Source organism: Eutrigla gurnardus, assembly GCF_963514095.1.
Source record: "Eutrigla gurnardus genome assembly, chromosome: 11".
NCBI classification, from domain to species: domain Eukaryota; kingdom Metazoa; phylum Chordata; class Actinopteri; order Perciformes; family Triglidae; genus Eutrigla; species Eutrigla gurnardus.
The window spans coordinates 23,203,877-23,227,877 of record NC_139925.1 but is presented as its reverse complement, the minus strand read 5'-3'; the positions used below and the strand labels follow the sequence as shown (position 1 = coordinate 23,227,877).

The window sequence follows — 24,001 nt, the reverse complement described above, 5'->3', positions numbered from 1 at the left end:
TGCAATATAAGTACGTGGACAAACGTCAGTGTACGTTTGGTTTTGGGACTGTTTTAATTGTTTGGAGCTCTTCTAAAAAAAATGAGTGAATGAAACTTCCCTAGTTTATTACTGACATTTAAGACAATCGTTTTTTTTTTGTATTACAAGCTTTCTGAAATGGCCTGTTTAAATATGCAAATGTAGCACTTTCTAATGGTAACTTTGGTGAGTATCGGAGAAACCTACAGACACAAACGGACAAAGTGGTGAAATAAACCCCTAAATGTGTATTGTGTAATAACTCACTGGTTCCAGCTTTTCACTTGTGAATATTTGCTCATTAGTCTAAGTGAAATACCTTTAGGTTGTAGGCAGTTGTTTGGGCAAACAAAACATTTGAATAAGTAAACTTGGGCTTTTTTTTTAACCATTTTCTGAAAATGTAAAGATCAAACAAACGATTCAACAATAATAATCATAAGAATAGTCATTAGTTGCAGCCATACGAAGAACTTGACCGTCCTGAACAGAGCTGAACTCAATCCCATCCAACACATTTGGGATGAATTGGAATGCAGATCCTCATGTAGGCTAATATCACGTTATCGTGTCTCACTAATGCTCTCCAGGCTGCATGGGAGCAAATACCTGATCCAGGTTCTTGTGGAAAGTCTTCCCAGAGGAGTGGAGGCTGTTCACAGCTGATTGGGGAGATGAAATGTGATGTTTAAAGGGCGTCTCAATTATTTATTTTTTGAGGTCTTTATATATTTATCTATTAAAATCAACATTTACATATGACTTGAAATACATCTGTGTTAAACGTTCTGTCTGTTTCTGCAGTTCCCCCATCAGAGAGGACCGTCTTGCAGCGAGATAGAGCAGCTGTGAACGAGGACTTGAAGCTGTGATAGCATGCATATTATCCATGACCTTATTTATAAGCTTTCTCACTGCAAACGCCCAATTGGCTGATTGGTGGGTAAGCTAATAACGATATGTTACATTCACTCCATAGTCGTTCTCGTCACTCCTGCATGTCAGAAGAATTAAGACTTGGTCACCCACATAATCCATCGTGGTCATTTCCCTCAGTTTGTCTTGCAGAATTTCAACCACAATAGGAATTCCCACTTTTACAGTGTTTAGCATGACGCTTCCATCCCATCAGATCCAAACTCATGAGCCCTCCTGGTTGCTTTCTCCCAGCAGCTCAGTGAGCGTCTCCTGGTCGGAGAACTCCTGCAGCGAGGAGTTCATCTCGTCCAGCAGATCCTCTCCCAGCAGAAAGCTCTTGATGTCGTGCAGCGTCATGCCGATACGGTGGTCTGTGATACGGTCCTGGGAGAAGTTGTAGGTTCGAATTTTCTCTGATCTGCCTTTGGTGCCCATCTGGAGGAGATAGAAGAAGAAACGTTTAGGCCTTGGTTTTCTTTTAGGTCTTAAAATATGGAATGTAAAACATTAAAAAGGTTGTTAAAAATGTACATTCTACTTTTATTTTGCATGCAATCCTTTTTCTTTTTTTCTTTCCACTTAACAATATGAAAAATCACCTGCAAAAATCCAAATGTGTGGAGCTTTTTTAATAATTAATTTAATTTAGAGTTTACAGTGAAATTCAGTGTCCTGGATATGTCCAAAAAAATCTTTTGGAACCTTGGATGACTGGATCACTTTTCACACCGGTATTTTATATTATGCTTGAATGTGTAGATAGCTCGATAAATAGATTGATTGATTGATCCCAAATTTGGCAAATTATCTGTAGAATACACAATATAAATAATATAATAGATTATGCTAGGAATATACCAAACTACAACTACAGTATACAATATAAACATAGGATAACATACTATATACTATATACTACATACATTAGCCCTGTGTGCAAATTAAATGAATTGAGGGAGCGTGATATAATATAATGTGATGCCTTTATTCTGTGTCTCTCACTGTATCCCAGCGGTTTGTTTATACTTGAATGTCTCCACCCGTAGATTGTGCAGTATAACATGGATGACATTATACTGTATATACTGTATTTCACTGCGTCCCACCTGTATTTTACGCTGGTTGTAGCGTTTGCTGGTCTCCTCCTCCAGCTTCATGCTGTACAGCTTTGCTCTCAGAGCCTTCATGGCTTTTTCCTTGTTCTTTATCTGGGACCGTTCCTGCTGGCACTCTGCAACTACACCTAATGAACACACACACACACACACACTCAGAATTCAAATATCCTATTCTTCATATTCAGCATTTTTACACTTCCTGTTGTCTCTAAGTCAAAGTGTCTTTTGAATGTGTTCTTGGTTAGATGCCTGAAATAAGGTCTGTGGTTAACATGATGAAGAAGAAGAATTTGAGGGAAAGACAGACTTATGCAGACAGACATCAGTAAACCAGACTTCAGCTAACATTGATCTCACACAGAAACATCAACCATCTTCATTTTATGTTTATGTGAAAAAACCTCTCGTATATACTTCCTACATTTATAAATGTCATTAAAAACCTTAACGAACGACTATCGTGTGGATTTCTGCTAAGTGTTATAATCAGCCTTATTTGGCCAAAACTGCATCCACAATACATATGAATACATTTTTTCGGCACATCTTACAATCTGCTTAAAAGTACATAAAGCAAAGAAGTAAAAGTTAGGATAACATTAAAAATAAATGAAAGTCTGGTGTATGGAATGGATATCCATGATTATGTACAGTATTTACATGTAAAGATGTCTCTACACTGTATATACACAACACTTTCAGTCCGTTCGTGTGTCACTGTTTAACAAGCTACATTAAAGGTATCGTATAGCTTACAGTATCTTCTATCTATTACAACTCAAGGAGTTTACAGTTATTCATGTATATTATTTTACCTGTCGGCAGATGGACGATTCTGACTGCACTGTCTGTGGTGTTGACATGTTGACCTCCAGCTCCGCTCGCTCTCTTAGTTTCTATCTTCAGGTCCTTCGAGTTTATTGTGAAAGAGATCTGACAGGAAAACACAAAGAGTCATTATTTATCGTTTTGCTATCGTTCAACGTGGCCCCCACTTCCTTCAATTCATCACTCATTCTCTGTTATTACATTTACATTTAGGTCATTTAGCAGACGCTTTTGTCTAAATCGACTTACAATAAGTACATTTGTCAAAAGAAAGAAACAAAGAAACCACAACATATCATTGCCGATAAAGTAAGAGCTAAAAATATAAACAAGTGTTAGGTCCTCGTCTGAGTGAAGTAGTAGCTGTTCAGCAAACATACCTTAAGAACAACAGTGCTATGATCAAAGTTCTACAGGTAAGAACATAGCTATTTTTTTATTATTATTAATTGACTGATTTAGTCAGTTATGTATGTTACTTGATCAAGGTTATTTTTAACATAATTTAGTTTTATTTCTCTTCTCCTTTCCATACGTATTATTAATTTTATTGGCAATGATGATGATGATAATACATTTTGTATCATCACTATTTAGGAAGTTATTAAACTTACTTATCCATGTAATTAAAATTACTATTTATTGACACATCTCTCATATAACACACTATCAAAGACTTACAATATTCTCTTTAGTAAATACAAAAAAATCCTGTCCCATATTAAAATCATAACCTCTATGTGGGTGAAGTTTTCCTTTTGGGAAACAAGATGCTCCTGCAGTTGTTTGTTTTTGTAATTAATGTGATGATTCCTGTAGGAGAACATCCCCCCTTCATGTACCTCAGTGGGTTGGGCCAGAACAGCCACAGTCATGGTGCTGGTGTGCATTCTGCCCTGTTTCTCAGTCCTGGGAACCCTCTGGACTCGATGGACTCCGGTCTCAAACTTCATCCTCTTGTAGCTCTGAGGGCCGCTGATGCTGGCCGAGGCGTGACGTAGTCCACCTGGTCGGTCAGAAACACACCAGAAACACATCAGAAACACGTCAGAAACACGTCAGAAACACGTCAGAAACATGTCAGAAACACGTCAGAAACACGTCAGAAACATGTCAGAAACACATCAGAAACATGTCAGAAACATGTCAGAAACACGTCAGAAACACACCAGAAACACGTCAGAAACATGTCAGAAACATGTCAGAAACATGTCAGAAACATGTCAGAAACACGTCAGAAACACGTTAGAAACATGTTAGAAACATGTCAGAAACACGCCAGAAACACATCAGAAACACTTCAGAAACACGTCAGAAACATGTCAGAAACATGTCAGAAACACGTCAGAAACACGCCAGAAACATGTCAGAAACACGTCAGAAACACGCCAGAAACATGTCAGAAACATGTCAGAAACATGCCAGAAACATGCCAGAAACACGCCAGAAACACGCCAGAAACATGTCAGAAACATGTCAGAAACACGTCAGAAACACACCAGAAACACGTCAGAAACATGTCAGAAACACGTCAGAAACATGTCAGAAACACGTCAGAAACACGTCAGAAACATGTCAGAAACACGCCAGAAACACATCAGAAACACATTAGAAACACGTCAGAAACACGCCAGAAACATGTCAGAAACATGTCAGAAACATGCCAGAAACATGCCAGAAACACGCCAGAAACACGCCAGAAACATGTCAGAAACATGTCAGAAACATGTCAGAAACACGTCAGAAACACACCAGAAACACGTCAGAAACATGTCAGAAACACGTCAGAAACATGTCAGAAACACGTCAGAAACACGTTAGAAACATGTCAGAAACACGCCAGAAACACATCAGAAACACTTCAGAAACACGTCAGAAACATGTCAGAAACACGCCAGAAACACGCCAGAAACATGTCAGAAACATGTCAGAAACACGTCAGAAACACACCAGAAACACGTCAGAAACACGTCAGAAACATGTCAGAAACACGTCAGAAACACGTTAGAAACATGTCAGAAACACGCCAGAAACACATCAGAAACACTTCAGAAACACGTCAGAAACATGTCAGAAACATGTCAGAAACACGTCAGAAACACGTCAGAAACACGTTAGAAACATGTCAGAAACACGCCAGAAATACATCAGAAACACATTAGAAACACGTCAGAAACACGCCAGAAACATGTCAGAAACATGTCAGAAACATGCCAGAAACACGCCAGAAACACGCCAGAAACATGTCAGAAACACGCCAGAAACACGTTAGAAACATGTCAGAAACATGTTAGAAACACGTCAGAAACACGCCAGAAACATGTCAGAAACATGCCAGAAACACGCCAGAAACACGCCAGAAACACGTTAGAAACATGTCAGAAACACTGAGCACCTCCCACTTCAATATAAACTGTTGTCGTGGACTATACAATACTTGTCTTAATGTTTGTATTTGTTAATGCTGTTAAATTGTTCGATGTCTTGCTGTAATGTTAAAAAAAGGCCACTATTCACACATTATACAGGATGGTATTTACAGAATATTTAAAGTCCTTAGTAAGGTTTTAAGTGGAGAACATCAGTCATACAAATGATGAGAGGGAGGAGCCAATAACCTTGATGATTTGTTTTACTTGGACAGGTTTTTTTGCATGTGTGACGTCTGTGCTGCCATACAAAACGGCATATAATGTTAAATAGGTGCACAATATGACCGGGGATATGATCTATGATGATTTTAAAATGCATTTATTTGTACTTTTAAAAACAGAATGACTGACCTATTTCGCTGGTCATGTGCTCCAGGACGTCAAAGGACCAGCTGTTGTGCTGAGCGTAGCCCTGGTACATGTCAAACACCTTCACAGGAGAGCAGACACGTCAAGTCAAGTGAAGTCAGGTTATTTATATTGCACATTTAAAAACACAGGAGTTGACTGTGAGTGCTTTCCAGATAAGGCAGATGGGTTATGATCTGCCTTATCACAATTAAAGACATAAAAGATTCCTAAACGGCAATAAAACAGACTGTTGCATACAATAAAACAATAAAAGTGACTGGTAAGAGGACGTTAGAAATAAAAAAATAAAAAAACTATGGGGGCTCAGACGCAGACTGAACATTAAACTTCATGTTTACAGACCCACCTTTTTCAGATGAGAAAGCATGTAAATACAGACAAAGATTCATTCATTCTCTTCATGAAGGTCCTACTGACATCCTGATATATAATATGTTGCTACTCTCTTCTCCAGGTATAATTATAAAAATATAATATGAAATAAAGACTATCAGGAACAGGAAGTCGCTCCAGACCTCAGTGGTAAACAGCATGGCCTCCTGACCGCCGACCCCAGCTGTCACCTCCAGGACCAGGTCGCTCAGATCGGCCTCCTCCTCAGGGAGCAACAGATCCAGGATCTGATTGGTGAAGCCGGTTGATTAGACAGAAAGATAAACAATAAAAATGTGATTGGCAATTCAATAATTGTGACACTCAAATACTGCCATCTACTGGATAGCTGTCTGACTCTATCGAGCCTGTTGTAAGACTTTCAACAGCACATTAATAAGCTTGTACAAACATGTTGTTTTTTTCATCATCAGCCTGATTTCAGCCTCTTTAGACTGACTTCCATTATGTTGAAGAAAAGTTGTTTTAATTACTTCCAGGCCACTTAATGGTCTGACACCTCAAGATATCACAGATCTTCTATCAGCTAAAAATATTAGTTTTTACCTTTATCACACTCCGCTCTGTTGTTCTTGTAGTTATTTTATTTTGTTATTGCTGTGTTTATATTTGTTTTTATGTGAAACACTTAATAGCTGTTTTGATACGTGCTATATAAATAAAGATATTATTTTAAACCCTCCTTTGTGTTCTGTTCCTTTATGGTGCAGTCGCACAAAATGAAAAGTTACAGTTCCACCTTTTGTCTAAGATCTTGAATATCTTGCAAACATCCATCACGTTCCAGCTCCGCCAGTTCTCGCAGGGCTGCATCTTCATCTGCAAGGAGAAACAAAAAGCATAGAGACAAATGCCGTTGTGTGATGTGACGATACAAATCTCTTTATCGTCAGAAATCATTTAGTTTCGTGGGAAACAGCATCTCTCATCTATATTATATGTACTCAACTCAACTCAAACTTTATTTATAGAGCACATTTTACACGACCAATGGTCGACCAAAGTGCATTGCAGATATTACATCAATTACTCTCAGTCAGACTCCACCTCGTCTTTGTGATAAAGTCTCACCTTTCAGGAGCGTCTCGGTCTCAGCCATCTCTTTTTCTTTGGTTTCCAGCTCTCTGATGGTCTGGATAAGAGGGGCCAGCAGGGACACTTTGGTCCTCTTGGCCCTCAGTTCGTCCTCACTGCACTGCTCCTCTGTCACGCTGCCGCTGGCTGCCCTCAAACACTCACTGTACTCGGCCTCCATCTTCTTCAGGTGTTTCTGCAGAGAGCTCTTGGCAAACAGCTCATCCACCGACAGGAGCTTGGCCACCATTGAAGGTGTACCGGTGTGAAGAGTTCTGGTGGTTCTGCCACGGTGAGTATCGGCAAGAAATGTGACTGCTTGCCTGATGACATTTGGTGATTTTTGAAAACGAGGCCCCCACAAACTAAAGACACATTCATTTCCTCTGGGCAGAAGGCTGACAGCTCTTCTGTAAGCCATGGTGTAAGAATATGTTTAAATGCTCGACTGTGTGGCAGAATAAACAGACGCCGGTGTGACTTGGCTTTGGTACATGGTTCACTCTAGTCAGAAGGGAACAGTCGACTAAAATAAAGTAAAAAACTCCCCCTGGGGTTTGAAGCTAAGTTAGCTAATATGCCATCTAACAACAAACAACAAACGGCCGAATGCCTCTCCTAGATGTATCCTGTTAACACCGGTGTGCCGATAGCCAGTTTCACTCATACATTGTCTGCAGACTGTCTAGCAACTGATTGTCAACGCTTTTCATAAAATATTGTTCCATTCCCACCTTACTGAAGGGCGCAGACATATTGAATGCGAGGCGCATGCGCAGTGAATAAGCATCTTCTTCTGCAGACAAAATTACAGCAGGCGAACGAGTTCTCCCGCTGGTTCCCATCCGTCATTATTTGACTCGTTCAAACAAGAAAGAAAGAAATAGTTATCAAATACTATTTTGATATCTTAGACTTATTACTATTATAGAGAAAACATAACCCCGTTTTCTTTAGATGTAATTTGTTTTATAAAATAATGATCCTGATCCATACTCCACATACCAATTGGTGGCGGTAATGCGTCTGTTCGTTGTTTGCTAAGCACCAATAATCCCAGAAGAAGAAGAAGAAGAAGAAGAAGAAGAAGAAGAAGAAGAAGAAGAAGATGCAAAGATGTTAACGCCAGGTCACGTATTCATGTGACATTTTCTTATCTCCCTATTTTACTTGGTTGTATTGAATATCAATATATTGAAACACCCTAATAAAAGTTGTTTATGACTTGGGTGAGGAATTGGACCCTTTTTAATCTTCGGAAACAAGATGCTCTCCAGGTCTTCAAGTTGAAATACAGCAAGTACTGTCTCCAAATTCTGCAACTTCCCCCCTGTCTGGTTTCATTGAAAGGGCCACTTCACACTTTCCATGCAGGGGTGTGAACCGAACTGTCCTGTGAAAAGCCCAGCTTTCAGCTCTTTCCCCTCTAACAAAAGTTTAAAAAGTGATAAGTTAAACAAGAAAGCCCAGGAGAGCTGAAAATTCAAATTTTTATTTTAATAAATTCTCTGTGGTTCATTACTACTATTGACCCCTTCCAATGACATATCACATTAATTTGATGTCCTTATATAAATAATAATAATAATACTATTAATATATATATATACATATACAATTGTAAAGAACATTCAACTAATAACCAGTTTGCACTATTTTAAAAGGTACCATAAAGTATATTGTATTTCCGTATATAAACGCTGTTCAAGTGTATATTACGTGAGAGCAATCGTGTCGATTTGCCATGAACTGCCTTCGCTATATTAAACTATAGACATATTACTTTGATGTTTGAATGTTTGCCGTCCAAAACCTCTTCAATATTCCTGCTTATACTTTAGTGAAGCATATTATTTCATTCGGCTGAGGTTTGCTAGCTTCAGATACTGCAGTATTGTAGCTATGACAAGTTTATGTAGATTTTCCACAGCCTTTCACGTCGGTTAGGAAATACCAGCGGGACCACGTCAACTGCGCGCTGACATCACTACAGCAAACGTGTTGACATATCCGCTCCCATTGGTCGGTGGTTTAAAGGTACAAACCCCCGCTTAGTTGTGATTGGTTTATGCCTTTTGCGCACGGATTTCAAATAGATTTAGCTACTGGCTGGGTTTCAGTTGTGGAGCATTTCATTTGGACAGAGCGGATGTCAGCCCAACGTTAGCACAGCGGCTAAAAGGAGGGAATCCAGAATCTGCTTTGGATAACGATTTTAACTAACACAAGGTAAGCACTTCCACTAAATATCCTTTAGAGTCAGAAATGCTAATTTTAGTCTGCGATGTTTTGCCAGCAATGTTAGCTAACCTAGCTGGGGAACGTTACTACCCAGCTGGGTTAGTTAGTCGATCAACAGGCTTGGGGGATAACATATCTGTTAACTGATCAACACCAACAAATACGGCTGCATTCCAGAGTATATTTAGTCCGCATAGTTTGAGTTACGTTATATATAAAGTTAACTCCGTAAGAGTTGGCTAGCTTCTTCGGTACAAGCTACTTCACGTACCCCACTGTACGCGCGTAAATGCACGTCAGCATTGTCACGTTATTTGACATGGAGCATTTAGCTCTTAATGTGAAACAGATAATCGCACCCCAGTCGTTTTATAAAGCACCCCGCTAACTTAATGCATGCATTAAAATACCGCAAGCTGAAGGCTGGCTATCACCACGTCACTGCTACGTTTCCGCCAAATTTCGCTACATCGCGCCAAAAATCAATTATTCGAAAAATATTCGTCAGAAGAGCTCCCAACTAATATGCAACGTTTATGTTAACAGTTTATGAGCATTATGGTCATGTGGTATTTCTTCCTGTCGTGTCGGGGAACGTACTAGTACCTTCCATTATCGGTGACTGTCTCCATGCAGGCTTCACGGCCACTTCCACTATTTAAATCCTGACTAGCTCCTGACTTGTCTCCTTTTTATCCAGGATTCCACACACTGCACAGTGTGTATGCTTAACTATCAGAAAGTCATCATGAAGTGCCCTAGCTACGAGGCTGCTATGGCCAACAAAGTGGAGAAAAACTCTGCTTCTGCGGAGTCCAGGGTGTTCCACCTTAAAGCTTCCCCAGTGAAGGAGCCCACCCCCATCAAACCTCAGTGTCCACCCGCAGGAGTGACCACAGTGTTGTTCTCCTTCAACAACAACACCAGAGCAGTCCACAACAAAGAAAACAGCACCGCCAGGGACCACGACAGGACTCTGGATGAAGTGTTTGAGGACAGTGGCTATCTGTCTCTGCAAAACAGTCAGAATGATGATCACCATGAAGAGGACGAGCACCTCCGGGAAAGACCCACCGACACACGGCTGCCTCCTGCCGATGCTCCACGTCAAATATCACCAAATAATTCCCCCTTCAAATGTCCGGCGAGGACGGACTCGAACCGTCCGGTGTCTCTGGTGGAATCTTCCACGCCTGTGGATCGTCATAAGAGGAGGACAGCAGCGTTCTCATCCACCCCATCCAACCGTCACAGCGACCCCAACTTGCCGATACTGAAGTTCCAGCGGGCTGTGTGTGAAGAGCTTGCCAAGAGTTATCAGAAGAATAAGAGGTACGAATACAAACTCATGCTGTGGCTTTATAGCTGACCACAAAGGCATTACACAACAATGTTACACACAAGAAGGGAGCCGTTCTCAGTCTGCATTTAGAGGAATTGTGTCGTAGCATCTTTCTACATCTTACAAATATCAAAATTGTAAAAGGGAAAATGAATGAAACACTCATTCTACCATCCACCAAGTATTTATCTCTCAAATTGAACATTCATCAGCTGATTTTATTTATTATCAATCCCTTTTCTAAATCCACACGTTTGAAGAAAATATGAAATGCACAAAAGCTACATTACATCACTTCCAGCAAACAATGGGGATCTGTTTTAACTCGATATTCTGTGGTCTAGCTCGGATAAAAACACAATCTGTCTGCATGATAGTGAAATTTGGCACCTCGGTCATGCATGACTATAAAATGTTGAGTAAATAAGTGAATCACGTGTGTCTCAGGTACGACTGGAGCATCGTCACTAAGGTGGCAGAGGATCATCTGTTGGATCGGGTGATTGGAGGCCAGATGGGCTGCGAGTACGTCGACGTGTTTTCATGTCTGCTGTGCAGGAACATGAAAACTATCCTGACCAACATCCTGGTCCTGCTGGGAGACATGGACCTCATCAGGTAAACTACAAGTGGAGGCTTCAGATTCACATGAACGCTCAGCAACTTTGTTCCTGTTTTCAAGCGTATTAAAGATGGCGACTTGTGTTTTAGCAGCCTAACGGCAAACTGCTGTACACATAAAACTAACTTACATCTTCAAGGGAAAACAAGTAGGACATCGGGAATAAATCCCCAAAGCTGATATACATAGCTGTTAGTTCAGATTAAAGCAAGATTTAAACCATTTTCACATATTGTGTGTACCCTTTTTTTATGTGTATGGAAGTAAAGGTTTAAAGGGAAATGATAATATTCTTTTCTTCTACATTCCTCGTGTTTCTTAGCTGCAAGAAGGTGAGCAGGACATGGAGGAGTATCATCAGTGAAGATACAGCCGCTCTGAGCAGATGTCAACGAGCCGAGCAGGCGATCAGGGTAAGGAACGCACAAGTGTACTCACTGTGAACAAACACAAGCTGAGTTATGTAAGGGATTGGCATATTGGTGCCCCTGCCCATCACTGGGATTCTAGTCAAACATGCAACGATTTCCATCTTCACAGACAAAAACCCAACATGCAGTCCCATTTCTTATTTCTACCCCTACCCTTCCTCTGTGGTGCCCACCGGAACAGTTACAACAGTGGTTGAAATGGGACAACCCTTCCAGACCCTGATGTTGCCAGTTGTTGTGGATGGCTTTTATGTAAACCGACACAACAAGCCAAGTCATGATAGTCAGCTAGCAACATGTGAAAGAGCAGCAACCTCACTGCAGGACTTACACACGATTACAAGACACACGGCATCAGTGAGAAATGCAGCATAGAAAATGTCAAATGTGGAACTGAAACCACTAGTGTATGTGTATGTTGTAATTTTACTGTCCAGAAATGAACTCCGTATGAGCAGACCTTTCATTTGAGCCTAATATTAAGGCTCTATGACGATTTTGAAAAATGTACATTTAAAGAGCCAAAAGTGGCAGCCATCTTAAATCTGAAGGTCAAAAATAGGTCAAATCAATACATCTACATCATTAATGAATTTCTTGACCCAAATAGTCTCAGAAACCATGTATTATGCAGCACTGTGGGCAAAACCATTAAAAAGTTAATTTCCAGCTTGGCTGACAGCAGCCATTTTGGATATAGGGCTCTCCCAAAATGTCCCCACATTTTTGTGAGGGGCACCCCGGCTCATTTTTTTATTTAACCTTCATAGATGACAAATCCAGTGAGAAACGAACCTTTCCTCTCCATGGTCACGGAACTTCTATAGATTACCCAACTACACGGTCATATACCTATTTTATATATATATATATATATATATATATATATATATAATAAAGATTCTGTTGAATCCAATATTATATATCTAATTTGTGTCATAAAATTATTTGTGGTATGCCTCCATTTGCAGTCGTTCCCTAATTTCACTTCAGATTTGGCTCGTGCTTTTCTTTCCACTTGTGTTCCAATTTCTAAGACGAGGAACTCTTGAACTCCTTAATATCTAAATTTCCCTTTTGTTCAAAAAAAGAATTAATTCAGGCAACTTTTCTCATATTAATGTTCTAATGTTTCCTTTTTATTTTTGTCTTATTTAGGAGTCAAAGAGCTCTCTGAGACAGGGGGCTTGTCTTCTGACTAGAGACCCTGTGTCCAGAGTGGTGTTGTCCTGCATGCAGACCATGGCGACCTCAAGTACTCCATCATCATCTTCTGCTTCCTCCAGACGGACTCCTCTCCCTCAGAAAAGCAACAAGTCCAACCCCCAATGTACACGCTTCAATGACTACATCCAGGTGAGCGTTTGTGCATAACTGATTATTCTCTTTATCACTAATTTACATATTAGGTCTTTAAAGCGTGAAAAAAGTGAAAAAATGCCGACAGAATTTTTAAATAGTCAACAAATGTGTTCCGTTTGAGCAAACATGTTCAAGTTGGTGTATAAGACGAGACGAAGGACACATGGGTACATATCCGAACCTGCAACCAGCATCCAATTTCCTTTTTGATTGTGTTCTTCCCCTTTCTTCTATGGAGGGATGCACACTTGTGTGACATTGAAACTAATGGACAGCTACAGGCAACATGATAGAGGTCACAAAGGCCACAGGGACTTGATGATAGTGTCAAATTTAATTTTGACCCAGTGTTTATTTTATATGGGAGTGTACTATGGACTTCTTTTCTATTTTCAATAAGATATTTTGCATTGTTATATCTTGAATATACATGTGTGGTTGTATCTGTGTAGAGTTTGTTTGTACTGTAGGATATCATTAAACGACAATAGTTTTTGTTTAACTTTTTTTTTTTTTTTTTTTTAAATACTAGAAAAATAATGTTTTCTATTAATGTGAGTATTAAAGTCATCACTCGCTGAATCGTGCTACTGCAGCTTCTACATGAAACTGCAAGGAGATCAGATTTGCGCTACATAAAATGGATTAACGTACATTTGGACTTGAACAAACGTGTGTTGTGTTGTTTGGTTCCTTCCAGGCCGCCAGCCGTCTGAAGCAGCACGAGTCTCTGCGGCCGTGCAGGCGCTGCGGCTCGCCAGCGACTCATTCGCCCGAGGTTCACAGGGCCAAGTGCACGCGCCTCAGTTGTTGCTTCGACTTCTGCACCCACTGCCAAGAGGCCTTCCATGGCTCCACCCCCTGCAGGGTGGTGCACCCCCGAACCCACCTCCCCACCGACAAGACCACACCGATCATTCCAGGCGCTCGCAGCAAGCGGAGCATCCGGCGCTTGTGATGGAGCGCTACTGAGTTTTTAAATGGCCGACTGTTTTAACTGGACGGGCAGCCTCCACCCAAAGCTCTGACAGCGGCGAACATTTTTACGAGAGCTTCTGTGCGTGCACCGTGGAGAAAAACCTGCTCTAAGCTTCCTGAAGCACTTGTTCCGACACTGCTGGGACGATCAAGCAGAGAGTGTCTTCTGGCTAAAACTGTTATCGTCTGCGAGCGACAAACAAACGCCAAAAAAAGAGAGGATGCCAATACGCTTTAAATTGTACTATTTTATTATATTTTAAAATGAAATGGATGTAAATGTATTATAACTTTTTTTGGAATAAATGTTGAGCCTCATGGTCTTTAAATGTTTATATTTACTGTATTTGTATTTCCTGTAAATAGATATTTCCTAAAACTTAAACCGTGTCTCTGTGTTTCTTTGACGGGACGTTTATTCTGCAGCCTCAACTTCACTTTGACCAGTGAAATAGTGAAGAAATATATCGGTCAAAGTGAGTACATGAAGATACCACTGCATCCGACACTTTGCATTGCACTTGCTGATGTATGGGTTGGATGCACCTGATCGCCATGGAAACCCATTCCATGAATGGTCTGTAGTGATGACTCTGCAGAAAGTTGGTGACCTCTGTGCCTCCGCATCCGCTGACCTCCGTCATTTTACGAGGTCTACCACTTCTTGGCTGAGTTGCTGTCGTTCCCAATCTCTTCCACTTTGTTCTAATCCAACTGACAGTTGACTGTGGAATATTTAGGAGTGAGGACATTTCACGACTGGACTTGTTGCACAGGTGGCATCCTATCACAGTACCTGGTCTAGTGATGTATCACTGCAGCTTAAAATGCAGTGTATTTTCAGAAATTACAAAATAAAATGAAGTGTAGTACATTTTGGTTTTTGACCGTCGCCCTCTTGGTTTGGCTGTTCTTTTATGTCAGTAATCAACTGGAGAAGTTTAACGGTCGCATACTTCAGCTTGATCTGGTTATTCTTACGTAATTTACTTTTCACGCTACGATTAAATAGCCCTGTGATTGAACATTTTCACTCCTGATGAAGAGAAATGTGTTGGTGAGGACCGTAAAAAGAAAGCTATGACTATATCGGTATGAGTTCAGATGTAAAGGCACTTGATGCACCGTGTTGATGAACGGGTTTGTTTTACTGTCGTCAGTGAGGAGCTTATTTTCACTCTTTTATTCTCGTTAGGCACAAAGCTGTGATTAGCATTACTTCATGAAGAGGACACAACGTTTTTGGAGCTTGTATGTGGAAACATGGGTCTCAAACCTTCCGTTTCTTGGAGAGTGCATGTCTGGATTTCTTTCAGCAGAGGGCAGCATCGTTTCCTCCTCGTCCGTGTCTCACCACCTCATCAGATACAACAGTGTTCAGTTCAGCCTCAGACTGAGCCTGCCGTCACATAGAGCTCTGGAAAAATGAAGAGACCACTGCAAAAGTATCACTTTCTCTGGTTTTACTATTTATTTATGTGTTCAAGTAAAATTAACATTGTTGCTTTAGTCTATAAACTACTGACAAACAATCTTCCAAAATCCAAATAAAAACAGACATTTACAGCATTTAGTTTCAGAAAATGATAACTAGTCTAAATAACAAAAAACAGCCAGTGTTTTTAGACCTCGAATAATGCAAAGAAAACAAGCAAATAATTATTTTGAAACACAATTCTAATGTGAAGAGTTCAAATATCAATATGTGGTGGAATAACCCTGATTTTTAATCACAGCTTTCATGCATCTTGGCATCTCTCCACCAGTCTCTCACATTGCTCTCTGGTGACTTTATGCCACTCCTGGTGCAAACTTCTTCTTCTCCATGATGTTTTCATACTTTTCCTTGTAAAATGAGATCTGGTTCGGGTGATGACCTAATCAGTCCCTCATTAACTAGAATGAGGTGTTCCTGTGTTAGAATTCAACTGGAATTTAATATCTGCCATACATCTAGAGATGCTGATATGAGAAACTATTGGAGCGGTCCCTTAATTTTTCCAGAGCTGTGTATACATAGAAGGATGAATAAACAAACCAAGACGTTTCCATTATGTTCTCTATTTTACATACAAATACATTGACTAATAGACTTGTGAAATGTCCTCTCTCCTAAATATTCCAGTCAACTGTCAGTGGGATTAGAACAAAGTGGAAGTGATTGGGAACGACAGCAACTCAGCCAAGAAGTGGTAGACCACGTAAAATGACGGAGCGGGGTCAGCGGATGCTGAGGCACATAGTGCACAGAGGTCACCAACTTTCTGCAGAGTCATCACTACAGACCTCCAAACTTCATGTGGCCTTCAGATTAGCTCAAGAACAGCGTAGAGAGCTTCATGGAATGGGTTTCCATGGCGATCAGCTGCATCCAAGCCATACATCAGCAAGTGCAATGCAAAGCGTCGGATGCAGTGGTGTAAAGCACGCCGCCACTGGACTCTAGAGCAGTGGAGACGTTCTCTGGAGGGACCAATCACGCTTCTCCATCTGATGGACGAGTCTGGGTTTGGCGGTTGCCAGGACAACAGTACTTGTCTGACTGCATTGTGCCACGTGTAAAGTTTGGTAGAGGGGGATTATGGTGTGGGGTGTTTTTCAGGAGCTGGGCTTGGCCCCTTAGTTCCAGTGAAAGGAACTCTGAATGCTTCAGCATACCAAGAGATGTTGGACAATTCCATGCTCCCAACTTTGTGGAACAGTTTGGGGATGAACCCTTCCTGTTCCAACATGACTGTACACCAGTGCACAAAGCAAGGTCCATGAAGACATGGAGGAGAGAGTTTGGTGTGGATGAACTTGACTGGCCTGCACAGAGTCCTGACCTCAACCCGATAGAACATTTTTGGGAGGAATTAGAGTGGAGACTGAGAGCCAGGCCTTCCCTCCAGCATCAGTGTGTGACCTCACAAATACACTTCTGGCAGAATGGTCAAAAAGTCCCACAAACACACTCCTAAACCTTGTGGAAAGCCTTCCAGAAGAGTTGAAGCTGTTATAGCTGCAAAGGGTGGTAAAGGTTGTGTTTTTAGTTTCACACACACACACACACACAAACACACACACACTCACACACACACACACTCACACACACATGACACAAACATAATTATTGATTGTTTTCTTTTATTGAAGATTTTTTTTAATATCATTACATTACCCATCAATATTATTACATCATCAGTTTAATGGGGGGAGACACACCTGTAAGGTTTTAAATAATGGGTGAAACTGTTACAATATCAGTCAGGATATTTTATTACGTTATTATATTTTCTCTCAGGTTAAATGCATTCCATTTCAGTTATTACATTTTACAGTTCATTATTTCATCACTGAGTCTTAAATGTAACTTGGTGAACGCTGCTGAAATGCTGCTGCTGCTTCACCTTTTTTACTTTTATGAATCCTCCAACTGTTCAGATACTAATATCTGCAACACCTGACAGTACATTTAGCAGGATGTCAGGCCTTCAATTCAACCCTTACAGGTTGTTCACAATATGGTTGATATATCATTCTATTATTGTAATATTATTATACATATAATATATAATAATAATTATATATATTTATAAGCACTCACAGTGTGCTTTTATTTTCCTTTATCATGAGTTTTACTGCTTCGTGAGTGGCAGCAATTTGTGATTTTTAAAACAAAACGGTGTCTCCGCATGTTACGCAGGTTGATATCAGTTTGCTTTGATTCTGACATGATGAAATCCTTTTTCGTCACTGAGAATCTGACCTGGAAGACAAACAGCGCTGCGAAGATAAAAATAACCCAGAGAGAAGTTTGCTTGAGTCACTCATTACTTGTTTGGAGAATTAGGAAGCTGCGTATAGCATCACTGACATTAGACAGTTACCTCTGACATTAACAGGCTGACCCATTGTGTGTGTGTGTGTGTGTGTGTGTGTGTGTGTGTGTGTGTGTGTGTGTGTGTGTGTGTGTGTGTGTGTGTGTGTGCACGTATGTGTGTGTTTATGTGTGTGTTTTGTGTTGATGACGCATATAAACATCAGTCAGCTTTCATTCATGTGTCAGCTCTTGTAGGGAAATCATCTCTGTTCAGCCGGACGTCCTGTGACTGCAGAAGGTTAGTTAGCACACAATGGATCAGGATAGACTGGTACCTGTCTGTCTCTACATGTCAGCCCTGTGATAGACTGGTTACCTGTCTGTCTCTACATGTCAGCCCTGTGATAGACTGGTTACCTGTCTGTCTCTACATGTCAGCCCTGTGATAGACTGGTTACCTGTCTGTCTCTACATGTCGGCCCTGTGATAGACTGGTTACCTGTCTGTCTCTACATGTCGGCCCTGTGATAGACTGGTTACCTGTCTGTCTCTACATGTCTCCCTGTGATAGACTGGTTACCTGTCTGTCTCTACATGTCAGCCCTGTGATAGACTGGTTACCTGTCTGTCTCTACATGTCGGCCCTGTGATAGACTGGTTACCTGTCTGTCTCTACATGTCTCCCTGTGATAGACTGGTTACCTGTCTGTCTCTACATGTCAGCCCTGTGATAGACTGGTTACCTGTCTGTCTCTACATGTCAGCCCTGTGATAGACTGGTTACCTGTCTGTCTCTACATGTCAGCCCTGTGATAGACTGGTTACCTGTCTGTCTCTACCTGTCAGCCCTGTGATAGACTGGTTACCTGTCTGTCTCTACATGATGGCCCTGTGATAGACTGGTTACCTGTCTGTCTCTACATGTCTACCTGTGATAGACTGGTTACCTGTCTGTCTCTACATGTCAGCCCTGTGATAGACTGGTTACCTGTCTGTCTCTACATGTCAGCCCTGTGATAGACTGGTTACCTGTCTGTCTCTACATGTCAGCCCTGTGATAGACTGGTTACCTGTCTGTCTCTACATGTCAGCCCTGTGATAGACTGGTTACCTGTCTGTCTCTACATGTCGGCCCTGTGATAGACTGGTTACCTGTCTGTCTCTACATGTCGGCCCTGTGATAGACTGGTTACCTGTCTGTCTCTACATGTCTCCCTGTGATAGACTGGTTACCTGTCTGTCTCTACATGTCAGCCCTGTGATAGACTGGTTACCTGTCTGTCTCTACATGTCGGCCCTGTGATAGACTGGTTACCTGTCTGTCTCTACATGTCTCCCTGTGATAGACTGGTTACCTGTCTGTCTCTACATGTCAGCCCTGTGATAGACTGGTTACCTGTCTGTCTCTACATGTCAGCCCTGTGATAGACTGGTTACCTGTCTGTCTCTACATGTCAGCCCTGTGATAGACTGGTTACCTGTCTGTCTCTACCTGTCAGCCCTGTGATAGACTGGTTACCTGTCTGTCTCTACATGATGGCCCTGTGATAGACTGGTTACCTGTCTGTCTCTACATGTCTACCTGTGATAGACTGGTTACCTGTCTGTCTCTACATGTCAGCCCTGTGATAGACTGGTTACCTGTCTGTCTCTACATGTCAGCCCTGTGATAGACTGGTTACCTGTCTGTCTCTACATGTCAGCCCTGTGATAGACTGGTTACCTGTCTGTCTCTACATGTCTACCTGTGATAGACTGGTTACCTGTCTGTCTCTACATGTCAGCCCTGTGATAGACTGGTTACCTGTCTGTCTCTACATGTCAGCCCTGTGATAGACTGGTTACCTGTCTGTCTCTACATGTCGGCCCTGTGATAGACTGGTTACCTGTCTGTCTCTACATGTCGGCCCTGTGATAGACTGGTTACCTGTCTGTCTCTACATGTCTCCCTGTGATAGACTGGTTACCTGTCTGTCTCTACATGTCAGCCCTGTGATAGACTGGTTACCTGTCTGTCTCTACATGTCGGCCCTGTGATAGACTGGTTACCTGTCTGTCTCTACATGTCGGCCCTGTGATAGACTGGTTACCTGTCTGTCTCTACATGTCTCCCTGTGATAGACTGGTTACCTGTCTGTCTCTACATGTCAGCCCTGTGATAGACTGGTTACCTGTCTGTCTCTACATGTCAGCCCTGTGATAGACTGGTTACCTGTCTGTCTCTACATGTCAGCCCTGTGATAGACTGGTTACCTGTCTGTCTCTACCTGTCAGCCCTGTGATAGACTGGTTACCTGTCTGTCTCTACATGTCAGCCCTGTGATAGACTGGTTACCTGTCTGTCTCTACATGTCAGCCCTGTGATAGACTGGTTACCTGTCTGTCTCTACATGTCAGCCCTGTGATAGACTGGTTACCTGTCTGTCTCTACATGTCTACCTGTGATAGACTGGTTACCTGTCTGTCTCTACATGTCAGCCCTGTGATAGACTGGTTACCTGTCTGTCTCTACATGTCAGCCCTGTGATAGACTGGTTACCTGTCTGTCTCTACATGTCGGCCCTGTGATAGACTGGTTACCTGTCTGTCTCTACATGTCGGCCCTGTGATAGACTGGTTACCTGTCTGTCTCTACATGTCTCCCTGTGATAGACTGGTTACCTGTCTGTCTCTACATGTCAGCCCTGTGATAGACTGGTTACCTGTCTGTCTCTACATGTCAGCCCTGTGATAGACTGGTTTCCTGTCTGTCTCTGCATGTCAGCCCTGTGATAGACTGGTTACCTGTCTGTCTCTACATGTCGGCCCTGTGATAGACTGGTTACCTGTCTGTCTCTACATGTCTCCCTGTGATAGACTGGTTACCTGTCTGTCTCTACATGTCAGCCCTGTGATAGACTGGTTACCTGTCTGTCTCTACATGTCAGCCCTGTGATAGACTGGTTACCTGTCTGTCTCTACATGTCAGCCCTTTGATAGACTGGTTACCTGTCTGTCTCTACATGTCAGCCCTGTGATAGACTGGTTACCTGTCTGTCTCTACATGTCAGCCCTGTGATAGACTGGTTACCTGTCTGTCTCTACATGTCGGCCCTGTGATAGACTTGTTACCTGTCTGTCTCTACATGTCTCCCTGTGATAGACTGGTTACCTGTCTGTCTCTACATGTCAGCCCTGTGATAGACTGGTTACCTGTCTGTCTCTACATGTCAGCCCTGTGATAGACTGGTTACCTGTCTGTCTCTACATGTCAGCCCTGTGATAGACTGGTTACCTGTCTGTCTCTACATGTCAGCCCTGTGATAGACTGGTTACCTGTCTGTCTCTACATGTCAGCCCTGTGATAGACTGGTTACCTGTCTGTCTCTACATGTCAGCCCTGTGATAGACTGGTTACCTGTCTGTCTCTACATGTCAGCCCTGTGATAGACTGGTTACCTGTCTGTCTCTACATGTCAGCCCTGTGATAGACTGGTTACCTGTCTGTCTCTACATGTCTGCCCTGTGATAGACTGGTTACCTGTCTGTCTCTACATGTCTCCCTGTGATAGACTGGTTACCTGTCTGTCTCTACATGTCAGCCCTGTGATAGACTGCTTACCTGTCTGTCTCTACATGTCAGCCCTGTGATAGACTGGTTACCTGTCTGTCTCTACATGTCTCCCTGTGATAGACTGGTTACCTGTCTGTCTCTACATGTCTCCCTGTGATAGACTGGTTACCTGTCTGTCTCTACATGTCAGCCCTGTGATAGACTGGTTACCTGTCTGTCTCTACATGTCAGCCCTGTGATAGACTGGTTACCTGTCTGTCTCTACATGTCTCCCTGTGATAGACTGGTTACCTGTCTGTCTCTACATGTCAGCCCTGTGATAGACTGGTTACCTGTCTGTCTCTACATGTCTCCCTGTGATAGACTGGTTACCTGTCTGTCTCTTACATGTCAGCCCTGTGATAGACCGGTTACCTGTCTGTCTCTACATGTCAGCCCTGTGATAGACTGGTTACCTGTCTGTCTCTACATGTCTCCCTGTGATAGACTGGTTACCTGTCTGTCTCTACATGTCAACCCTGTGATAGACTGGTTACCTGTCTGTCTCTACATGTCTATCACAGGGCTGACATGTAGAGACAGACAACCATTCACTCTCACATTTAAAATATAATTTATATCGTGAATTCTATAGATACAGGGTTGCTCATGAAGTTGGAATAATAAGAAAATGTAAGAAAAAGGTATTTTTATAACGCCAAGCAAATGTTATGCATGAATGGATTTTACCTGGGTAATTGGGATACATAATGTAAACATTGCACTTGGTTCATTTAAATAGGACTAAACAGAGGAGTGTGTCTAATATTCCAACTTTATGGGCAAAAGTGTATATTTCTCTAGTTTGTATTGATATGTTGATTAACTGTACATGTACTGTTGTTTTGGATAACCGGCTGCTGTAAGTAAAATAATTTATACCTAGCTATAAAGACAATCTCTTATTTTTTTTCCAGCCATTATAAAAAAATAAGCCAACAAAACTTTCTAGCTAGCATTAACCTCCATGTTTAGAGAATGATTCTGCCTCCACCTACGCCCTCAAAAATACCCCATCATGATTACCAACAAATAAAGGGGGTTTATATCATTTCTTCAATTGTCAAATATATCATTATCAGCAATCCATGAATGTGCTTTTCTTACAACATACACCAATGTGAAGCCATTTTCATGTGTTGATGTAACAAAGAGAAGAGCAGCGGCTGTAACATGTAAGGAAATGTCACGAGCACAGAACTAAAGGACTATTTTGTAAAACGTCAGAGCCGCTGATTAATCCGTGCTTTGGCCTTTCACTCCCTCAGAGACTCAGGGTCATTTATCTGGCAGATTTATTGATCGGCGGCGGCACCGAGACACCAGGACTGCTGCTAATTGTAAAAGTCATTAGAGCCGGCAGCAAACACGCGTGTGAGTGAGTGTGTGTGTTAATAAACAGGTGTTTTGTAGGATGTCCTGTCACCTATAATTAAATATTGGGTTTTTTCCATTTCATTATTCGGTGTGTTTTCTGGAATCCATGTCTGGTTTTCCACCGTCACTATTCTTAGTTTTTAATCTGCTTTTAAAGTTCACACTTTTTCACAAATAGCTCATTTCAGCCCAGGGGCAGAGGAGGAGGGGGTTGTTGTTTGACAGGACAACATCCGGACTGTGTCAGCTGTCTGTGTTTTTCAGGTTGGTGATCTTGATGCGCAGTGACTTCCCCGTGTCAATCGGCTGCATGTCACCAAAGTTGAACTGTAAAAGCCCTGAAACGAAACTGTCACTGGAGGGAAATGAAGCAGGAAGTGAATCCAGTCTGAGGCTGCGGAGGGAAAGAGGAAACCTGGCTGGTGACTTTTTTTTTAATGAAAGGCCACGTTGACTGATGTTAATGTCTTAAATAGGTATATATACTGTATGTCTCTTTTTATTATTGTGGTTGCTGTCTACGTGCAACTGTTTGCCAAATGAGTTCCTAATTAGGGGAAGTTATTTACCCTTTGACTCTGAAGAAGAGTCAATCGTTTTCTAATAAAGATTGTTGTCTTAAATCCATGTTCTCCAGTACACTAGGGACCAGATCAGTGCTGCTGCTGTGGTGGGAGCACTGCAGGCTAGTTTATTGGCTGCCAGGGTGTAAAATGACAGAAAGTGAACATTCTCCTTCATCCAGCTGTGTGTTCGTGTGTTCCCACCAAACCACAGTCAAAAAAACCATTTTAATGTTCTTTATGAGCGGTTTGAAGGAATTTTAAACCATAAGATTAGGTTCGTTTAGCACAGAAACCTGCACTTTTCAGCTGCAGTTGCTTGCAGACGAGTTAAAAACAATAAATCTGGCTGGTCAAACCTCCAGGGCCGATTAAGTAGGGGGCCCCTGCAGCTTTCACATTTTTACTTTACTATTACTTTATTTACTGTAACTGAAGTATTAATAGAATTATAACTAGATTTCAACACTCAATGACTCTAGAAACTATAAAGCCTGTCCTCAACAATCACTCATCTGATCTACTTCACACTTTG

The 24,001-nt window shown here is 41.7% G+C and overlaps 2 protein-coding genes across 2 annotated transcripts; one reads left to right on the top strand and one right to left on the bottom strand.

Moving 5' to 3' along the window:
• Positions 1–104: 104 nt before the first annotated feature.
• On the bottom strand, positions 105–7,894 carry mtrf1l (mitochondrial translational release factor 1-like). Its single transcript, XM_084021032.1, has 8 exons — positions 7,154–7,894; positions 6,822–6,901; positions 6,205–6,309; positions 5,669–5,747; positions 3,728–3,891; positions 2,873–2,990; positions 2,046–2,182; positions 105–1,374 (listed from the first exon to the last, which is right to left on the bottom strand). The coding sequence occupies exons 1-8, from the start codon at positions 7,575–7,577 to the stop codon at positions 1,162–1,164; spliced, it is 1,320 nt and encodes a 439-aa protein (XP_083877158.1). The 5' UTR covers positions 7,578–7,894; the 3' UTR covers positions 105–1,161.
• A 1,388-nt stretch (positions 7,895–9,282) lies between these two features.
• fbxo5 (F-box protein 5) lies at positions 9,283–14,511 on the top strand. Its single transcript, XM_084020950.1, has 6 exons — positions 9,283–9,385; positions 10,098–10,729; positions 11,187–11,357; positions 11,684–11,774; positions 12,951–13,148; positions 13,855–14,511. Exons 2-6 carry the CDS (start codon positions 10,122–10,124, stop codon positions 14,110–14,112), a joined length of 1,326 nt encoding a protein of 441 aa, XP_083877076.1. The 5' UTR covers positions 9,283–9,385; positions 10,098–10,121; the 3' UTR covers positions 14,113–14,511.
• Positions 14,512–24,001: the final 9,490 nt, after the last annotated feature.